The sequence below is a fragment of the Nanorana parkeri genome, unplaced genomic scaffold (assembly GCF_000935625.1).
Source record: "Nanorana parkeri isolate BGI_ZX_2015 unplaced genomic scaffold, ASM93562v1 scaffold187, whole genome shotgun sequence".
Taxonomy (NCBI): Eukaryota; Metazoa; Chordata; class Amphibia; order Anura; family Dicroglossidae; genus Nanorana; species Nanorana parkeri.
In genome coordinates, this window is record NW_017306455.1 from 1,323,987 (window position 1) to 1,333,673 (window position 9,687).

At 39.7% G+C, this 9,687-nt stretch overlaps 1 protein-coding gene across 1 annotated transcript in view; it reads left to right on the top strand.

Moving 5' to 3' along the window:
- The first annotated feature begins 2,168 nt into the window (after positions 1–2,168).
- C1QL1 (complement C1q like 1) overlaps positions 2,169–9,687 on the top strand; it is a 63,473-nt gene continuing 55,954 nt past the window's right edge. Inside the window, exon 1 of the mRNA XM_018555209.1 lies at positions 2,169–2,965. Coding sequence (XP_018410711.1) covers positions 2,357–2,965 — 609 coding nt within the window. The 5' untranslated portion in view covers positions 2,169–2,356. The remainder of the gene's footprint in view (positions 2,966–9,687) is intronic.

Consider the following 9,687-nt stretch of genomic DNA (forward strand, 5'->3'; position numbering starts at 1 on the left):
TGTGTACTGGTACTTAAAGGACTGATCAGCCATCTTCTATTGTGTCACCAAATGTATGGAATGATTTACATTAGTGAATACTTGTTATGTATATGTTTATGGGGTGAATGGCTGACATTAAAGTTTTACCTACTAGCCTTGTAATCTCTGCAGACTACACCCAGTACATGATGGGGCAATGAATGAGAAGCTGCATGTAGATGAATGCATCACTTTGCTCTCTCCTCCTGTCACGAAGCTCCCAATGTTAGATGGACAGCAGTGTGCAATGCAGTAGGATCTGACTGGGCCTGATTGGCTTGCAGTGCTGCTTCTTCCAGTCCTAGTCCGAGTGCTGCTGCAAAGTGGGTTGTAGGAAGACAATACAATGAGATACTTAGAGATGTGACTGCTAGCATATTGTAACCAGTGGCATCACAAGTTGGGTGCGGGGGGTGTGGCCCGCACCTGGGTGACACCACTGGCAGTCATTTTGGTGTCACCCCCTCTGAAAAGTCTCAGTTTAAAAACAGTTTTAGGAGAGAGGAGGGGACCTGGCTGCATACCTTATCCCGCCGTATGAATGTCCCCTCCTCTCTCTGCCAGCGTTTATCACCAAAATGGCTGCCAGCAGGTATCAATAAGATGGCCGCACATGCGCGATGACGTAATTGTGCACGTGCGTGGTGACGTTACTCGCATCCGTAATCATGTCATGGCGGGGTGTCACCCGGTATCTGCTCCGGGGGACACCCGGCCTTGGGATGCCCCTGATTGTAACTGTATATATTTAAAAAGAACAATATATAAAAATGTATTTTGTAGTAACATTCCTTCTCTCTCGCTTTCTCTCGTATAGTGCTTACATAAATATACTATATAGATATAGTTTTGAATGCCAACTCCCATCATGCCTTGTTCTTAGTGCCCGTGCACACCTAGGCATTTTTTTGCTCAAAGGTAAGATCAACAAACCGCTCATGACAAGGAATCCCATTCATTTCTATGGCCCCTGTTCACACCTGAGCGGTTTGTTGCAAGCAGAAAAACTCCTGTCGCTGGAATTAGTACATGAGCTACTTTTTGGCAGATTACAGTGTTTTTTTATGCCATTGACTTCAATGGGAACCATTGTGTGACAAAATGTGCAAAAACGATTCCAGGTGTTTCCCATTGGGACCAAAAAGCGCTAAAATGTATGTGTCAGTAATGCATATTTTTTGTGTAATGTCCTTTTAATTTAATACATGCTTTAGACATTTGTCCCATACATAGGGGGGTGCCAGTTGTTCTTACTCTGCGCCCACTTAAAATAATCAAGATCATGGAGGAAATATTCATTTCTTTTCATTTCCAAACTTAGATTGGATTTTTGACGTGAACCCAGCCTAGAGCGAAAGGGGCTCCTATAGGGTAGGCAACCTCAGCACTCCCGCTGTTGTGGAACTACAAGTCCCATGAGGCAGTGCAAAACTCTGACAGGCAAAATCATGACTCCCAGAAGCATTATGGGATTTGTAGTTTTGCCACAGCTGGAGTGCCAAGGTTGCTCACCTCTGCTTTAGGGTGTATGCACCTGTTAGTAAATCCACCTGAATTTCTTCCCAGAAAAAGCTGCATACTGTTTTTTCACCTGCAGGGGGCACTGCTCTGTCTCCCATATATAAGGCTCCTATAGCACACAGCATTCTCTCACAAGTTCCTTTCCCCGCTGCCTTTTACTGCTTTGCCTCAGCAGCTTTCCCCTTCTCTCGTAATCTCCTATCTGGCTTTCTCTTCTGTCCCTCTCCGTCACTGCTGCCTCTTCTCTGTCTGTTCTCTCCACTTTAATCCTTTCATTTCTAAGTATTCACATTCACCTGCTCCCCTCCCCACCTCTCTGAATCCTACCCACCTTCTTATCTCTCTTCTCCAATTCCCTTTTTATTCTTAATCTTTGCTTTCTTCACTGTTCTGCTATATATCATCCATTCACTTTTTTTTGTGCCACACTTTTCTCCCGTCTCCAACAATTTTATTTCCATTCCTTTCTGAATTCCTTTTTTTTTTTTTACTCTTTTATTTTCCTGAAGTTTATGTCAAGTTCTCACGTTTCCTAATCAACCTTTTCTTCTTCATATTTATTTTAACTTCTTCCGTTTTCATTACTTTACATTTCTTTACATTTATTCCCTGATTCTGTATTTTTTTTTCTTTCGCTACGACGCTTCATTGTGTCTCTCCTCAAAGACCACATATCCTGTTCTCTGGAGGGGCCACTTGCCTCTCCTCCACAACCTCCGGCACCATAGCTCCCCCCAGCCGTGGGTCCCCCCGTCCCTTGGCCCCGTTCGGCCTCGGGAGGAAGACCTTGGTGGCAGTGGCGATTGGAGTAGTAATGGTGCTAATTTTGGTAATCCTCATTCCGGTGTTGGTCAACTCTGTGGGCTCCGATGGCCACTATGAGATGTTGGGCACTTGCCGGATGGTGTGTGACCCCTACCTTAGCAAAGCCGGGACAACAACCACCAGTACGGGTATTCGAGCTGGCACCGGAGCTGAACCATTGAGTGACAGAGGACAACCGGCGCCTTCAACTTTAGTTCAAGGTCCTCAAGGAAAAGCTGGACGTCCTGGAAAGCCCGGACCTCCTGGAGAGCCTGGGCTACCTGGTCCACCAGGTCCTGTAGGTCCACCAGGAGAACGGGGAGAACCAGGCAAATCTGGACCACCAGGATTGCCAGGAGGTGGAGTGACTGGTGCCATCAGTACGGCTACATATACCACAGTTCCACGTGTGGCCTTTTATGCTGGCTTGAAGAACCCCCATGAGGGCTATGAGATCCTCAAATTTGATGATGTGGTCACCAACCTTGGGAACAATTATGATGCGGCAAGTGGACGGTTCAGCTGTACAGTACCAGGCACCTACTTCTTCACCTACCACGTCCTGATGAGAGGTGGAGACGGCACCAGCATGTGGGCAGACCTCTGCAAAAACGGACAGGTGAGCATGCCGGTATTGGCACTTTTCAGTTTTAACTGTGGAACATCTGATTAGTTTTATGAGCGCTTGGGTAGAATATTAACAACCATAGTAACAAACATATGTGCTCATCTACTATGCCAGGGCTGGCCAACCTTTGACCCTCCAGCTGCTAGGAACTACAAGTTCAAGCACACAGTGCCAACCATTATTTATTGCATAAAGTTTTTATACATGCCCCGCATCTATATGCATTAATGCAAGCAAAGGATGCCTGAGAAACTAAACATAAACCTGTAAATAATTCAAAAAGTCGAGATATAAAATTTAGCATGCATCCTTCAGGCTGGCACTGTAACCTCACATTAATGTGAGAAAAAGTGTCACCTTCCTTTTTAATCAAACAAAAGAACGTACTTTTTATATACATAGATAACGCCAAAGAGAGATATAGATAGATAGATAGATAGATAGACAAATACAGTAGTTGGATAGATAGATAATAGATACAATAGATGGCTACAGTAGACAGTAGATAGTTGATAGCTACAACGGATAGATACTGTAGATAGATTAGATAGATAGATAGAGATATATACAATAGATAGAATATATACGATAGATACAGTATATAATTAGATTACTAGATCTGATCTTTTAAAAACAATTTCTGGAAGTATTTCCCGGGGACACGTAGCTGCTGAACTATGGTATCCAGGCTCATCATACACTACATTGGTTCAACAGACTACAATGTAGTACATAGCCCATAATGACATATAGTATGTATTGGAGCCAGTGAATAACGCATACATATTCTGGTAAATGCTTTTTTAAAATTGCTGTTATCCAATAATATAACCATAACAGTCTAGAAGACAATACCAGGCAATGCAGAAAGGGAAGCATTATTGTACCAGGGGCAAAGAGCAGGATCAAACACTTCCAGGAACAAACCTTCAAAGCATAGTCCCTACAAGTCTTCGGCAGCCGGCAACTGTACACTTGGAAATGTGGTGTTTCTCATCCACTGGCAAACTGCTAAAATTATTTAACTGTTGAAACAACATCCGTCTACGTGATTGAAATGTAGCTTAATTAATTGGTGTTTAGAATAAAAAGGACTGATTGAAAGCTAAAGCGGCAGCAGAACACAAACCAGAGGGGGGATAGAGAGAGGGAAAGTGCTTATATTGGTTTTTTTCCTGTTCCTTTCGGAATTAGCATTGATCCTAGAACTGAACTTGTGTACAATCCCGTCTGGAGCGGTGCCCTGATTGGCACTATCAGAATTAATTACCATGAAAGAGCCAGGCAGCCTGGAGGGAGAATGAGTAATGAAGATGAACTAAGGGGGCTTTGAACTTACACAGGGCAGTTGCATTGCAGCCGTCACAATGCATTAAAGGGTCTTGCGTCCCAGTAGTACATTATGTGCTGCGGTGCCTGTTAGTGCCACCTTAGCATTGAATCATGTAGATCTTTGAGGCACGCGAACCGTGGTCACAATGGGTGGCTTATTAAATTAAGCGCCCAAGGGATAGTGGTTTTCTCCACTCCAGCGTTTACGTTTGAAATCACCCAGAGATAAAAGTGAGATAGCTTCAGTGGAGCAGAGAAAATGAGTTTACCCACAGGAAAAGAAAAACTAGCAGCCTGGAGCAAGGTAGACAGTTAGCACATGGTAGGAATGAGAGTTTGCCTAGAGACAGAAAAAGAAGACCTGAGAAAGCAGAAAGAGCCAGCCAAGAATGCAGGAAAACAGCATGTATTATATGAAAGATATCAAGGTTTGAACACTGGATAGCAGTAAGACTAAGGTAGGCAAAAGCAACCTTCACTTTAATCGGGAGACATTTTTTACAAAAACATCTGAACTCAAGAAAGAAAAACACTGACGTACTTAAAGTAAAACCCTAAACATTTTTTTTTTAAAGTGAAGTTCCCCTTCTCTGATTACTCCAAGGCTAAGAAATTGGTGTAACTTGGTTGACTGGTTCAATAAATTTTATCTGTCTTAGATGTGATGGACAGTAACCTAAGCCTGGACGAATCCCAGGAGCCAGCTAGCCAAAGCTCCCTCAAAATTACAGCTGTTGCCTAACATTTAAGGCTTTCTCTAGTCAATGGAGCTGACTCCTATAAAAAAAAAGGACCCTGCTGGTTTCAGGATTGGACAGGCTGGCAAGTCAGAGACAGCAATACCTAGAAGAATAGCAACTCTTAGGGAAGACAAAGCGAAAGAACAAGGACAGGAACACATGAGATTTACAACAGTAGATGCAAGTCATGTTCGGAGACAAGTGTCTACTTGGTGAATGAGCATTAGATGAGAACCAGACCATGAGCAAGGAGGGAGACACCAAAGAGCCACAAAAAAGACTAATGTTGATAAGTCAAGGGACAAACATAGCATAGCGGAAGTCATACAGTTTAGTATGAAGTCAATGAGAAACATAACGTGACATAATGTAATCACCTATGTGACAAGTCAAGACATTCAAATAAAAAGTTCCTGTAGCGGAGGTTTCGGTGTATTGCTCCTTGACAATAGAAGAAGAAAAAAGCACTGACAATACTACTTGCATAGGAAACCCCAAAAGTAATAAAATGAATTAAAGGAAAATACATTTATAAATTGAGGAAGGGTATGACGGTTCCATTTAACCCTGCAAAAGCCAACCTAAATAAAGAAATGTCATGTGTTGTACTAACATATCTACGAAAGACACTAAAGGGAACGTGTCGTCTTACCTTCTTAGGTGTAAGAATAATGCTGAGATGTATATAAGGAATTAGGACTAGATGAATGCATATTGAGTGTAAGTCAGTCTAGGAAAGTACAATGCGTAGAAGATAAAATCAGAAGGTTTTCTGTTTTAGAATCTTCCATTGTGTACCCAAAATCTCCCTACATAGCCAAAACTTGACAAAAAAAAATATATAGACAAAAAAAAAATGTAAATGAAGTGGGAAAGACTTAGAAACCACTGTCAAGTTTTTTTTTTTTTTTGTTTTTTTTTTTATAGAAAGTGAAACAAAATCTTCTAGAAAGTGAAAAAAAAAATCTTCCAATGTGGACACTTGTTCTGGTGACTACTGTCTAAGAGGGAAATTTCCCTTCACTTTGTGACAATTTCTACTTCCAGTTGCATCTTCAGGACTGAAAGTAAAGGGAAGCTTTTCCAATGGTACACAGCCAGCAAGAAATAAACCAATGGGTTTTTAACCCTTTCATACTTTATCCAAAATGTAAAAAAAAAGTTGGGACTATACATACTCATCAAAGTGTATCTATACCCAATACTTTTTTTTTTTGGATTGAGTGGGGAACGATTAGAATGCTTGTTGGGTTTTACTGCTGTTGGAGGCTTAGTTGGGGAGATTCTTTTACTTCCTGTCTCATAAAGGGTAAATCTCTAGCAGCAACAAAGATGGAAGTGAAAGTGTTTTTTAGGTAATCAGGCAAATTCTAGAACTTTTGTCATCTTATTGTTGTCTGTTTCTCTGGTGCAGATTTTCCTTTCACTTCCTGACTGGAAACATTTGTCTCCAGAACAGGAAGTAAGGGGAAATCTTAACTCCTGTCCTGGATAGTAGTAAAACTGCACAGGCGTTCTAAACTTTCCTCACTCTATCCACAACTAAAAATAAATTTAGGATATAGCTACACTTTGATGAATATGTATAGTCAAAACTTTTTTTTTTTAGTTTTGGATAAAATATGAAAGAGTTGAAAACCCATCCATTTTATTTCTTTGCAGCCTGTGTCCCATTGGAAAACATTCCTTAACTTCCTGCCCTAAAGATGCAACAGGAATTAAGCAGAAATCACTACAAAGTGAAAAAAATTCCCCTCTTAGACAGTTGTCACCAAAACGTGTCCTCGCTTCCTGTTCAGTAGTAGGAAACTGTGTGATAGTCCTGAGCAGGGCAGCAAGAGACAGTCATAGTGCAGTGTGATACAGTCCACAGCAAGATAATGTAACAAAATCAAATGTTCAGAGCATGAAATACGAAGATGGTTCAAAGAAGGATAATCTAATAAGTCTAAAACAGGATTGTGTAAAATAGTCCAGAGTAGTTGACAGCTATTTGATCATTAGGGCACCCCGTGGGCCAGAGAAAATTTTGGAGGCAACAGAAACAAATATTGCTAAGTAAAATAGCAGATATTACACAGAGTAGGGCAATGAAAAATAATTTAGAGCAGGACAGTCCACAATAGAGGGGTAGTCTCAGATTGGCTACAGAACTATATTATGTGATAGTCCAGCAAGACAATGGTGGAGAGCCAGTTGTATGAAAACAGGACATAGTCCAGATTGAGTCAATGAGATACAATATAGTTTAAGACATTGTGACCAAGAATGTGAACAAGCTAGCTTTCAAAATAATCTTCTGAAATATACTTTATTGAAGAGTCAAGTCATCCATAAAACAGATATAGTTTGCACGTTTAAGCTTGAAAGCGCCTTTGTCATAGCTATATCTGTTTATATGGGTGACTTGGTCCTTCAATAAAGTATATTTCGGAAGATCATTTTGAGTGCTGGTTGTTTGCTTTCTTGGTGCGGAATAAGTTTGGAGAAATGACTGTTGCCGAGCACCGAGTGGAGCGTGGGTTGGGTTTGAGGGCAGAGTATTTGTTTTTTTTATGTGACGTAGTCTAGCAATGGACAAGTAGTCTAGAAATGGACAATGAACAATGGGACCTAGTCTAGAAATGGACAATGTACAACGTGACGTCGTCTAGAAATGGACGTGTAGTCTAGAAATGGACATTGAATAATGTGATGTAGTCTAGAAATGGACAAGTAGTTCTAGAAATGGACAAGTAGGCTGGAAATGGATAATGTAGTCTAGAAATGGACAAGTTGTCTAGAAATGGACAATGAACAGTTGGACGTAGTTCTAGAAATGGACAAGTAGGCTAGAAATGGACAATGTATAAAGTGATGTAGTCTACAAATGGACAAGTAGTTCTAGATATTGGCAAGTAGACTAGAAATGGACAAGTAGTCTAGAATTGGACAATGTCCTCCCTGACATAGTCTACAAATTAACAAGTAGTCTAGAAATGGACAATGTGCCTTAGCCCAGAAATGGACAATTAGCAATGTGACGTAGCCTAGATATGGACAAGTATTCTAGAAGCGGACAATGAACAATGTGAAGTAGTCTAGAAAAGAACAGATCTCTTGAAAAGTTAGTCCACTTTTCAAGAGATCTGTTTAAACATAATTTTACATAATTTTAGTGTAGACACGGTGCAGACAGGTATGAAGCAAGGAGACCCTTGTGTGGTCCTTTGTGGGACAAGAGTAGACAATTCCAAGGAACCTCAGAATAGAGACTTAACACTCAGAACAAATTGGGACAAATAAGCCCAGAGGGATGTAATTGCCTTCAAAATCAGCCAACCAAAAACAAACTAAATGTTGGCCTACCCAAAGGTCTTGAGTTTCAGCTAGACCTTCGGCAACATCAGAAACTGCTAGCCCAGACAAATAAAATCCAGAGGCATAGAGAACCACAATGGGAGAGGTCAAATTCAAACAAGAACTAACAAATTACCAAGCCCGGTAGATCCCTTGAAAAGAAAAGTACTTTATGAATGTATAAACCCCCCTTGAATGGTATCAATTCCACATCTCTCATCTGTCCACATCTCTCATCTGTCTGACTGCCAGGCAAATGTATTGCCTTCACACTCACAATTCACTGCGGTCTTCCCAGAAATGAAGCAGTAGTGACAAGCACATTGAGTAAAACAGCGCTGATTGTGTAATATGGGAAATCTATAAAACTCATGCAGTTGCGATGCGTGACATAATACAACAATGAAAGAGCAATATAAAAGGTAATAGACCATACCTAAAGCTATTTAGCACAAAACATGCTCCGCTTTATAAATTATTTTTCGCTATCTTTTGGGACTCTACCATAAAATTGGGTCTCCACTTTAACATCACATTTATAGATACTGTAGAATATAGATAGATAGATAGATATAAAAAAACATGAAGATAGACTTCTAAGTTAAATGTACATTGCTATAAAGTTCAATGTGTTTTGTTTGGTTTTTAAACAACAAACTTCTTTAATTTGCAAAATAACTTTTGTAAATTTGTAAAAAAAAATAATATTTTCTGCATGGTGTATAATTACAATTTGTGGCCATTGTCCTAAATCTGGCCACAAGTTGTACTGGCAATGTACAATCTATTAAGTCAAGACACAGATGGACAGAAATGTACTGGATCACATAATAGCAAACGTATCCATAAAAATGGAATGAGAATGTATGAAACAGTGACTGGATAGACTGGAAAATATTTCATTAGAGCTAAGCAGGTTGCATAGATGGCTACACACCTTATTATCTTCTTTTTTAGCCATAAATTATTTTCTTTTTTTAATGCTAGATATGTGAATGTTGGTAAAATTCCAACTAGCTTTAAATTACGCTATACAATTGTAACATGTTGGGGCCAGATGAAATCATCTTTTTAATTTTTTCTAATTAATATTTTCTAACACTCTTGAAACTTCAAAAAGCTCTACATTCCTTCCAAGTGTTTGTTTGCTAAAACAATGTTATATATTTAATGTAATTTATTTTGCTTAATTGTATATTTTTGAATATTTGAATTTTAAATATTTAATGTAATATTTCATTTTATATATTTTAATTTTTATATTATTTTATATCAATTTTATATATTCAACTATGTCTAGTG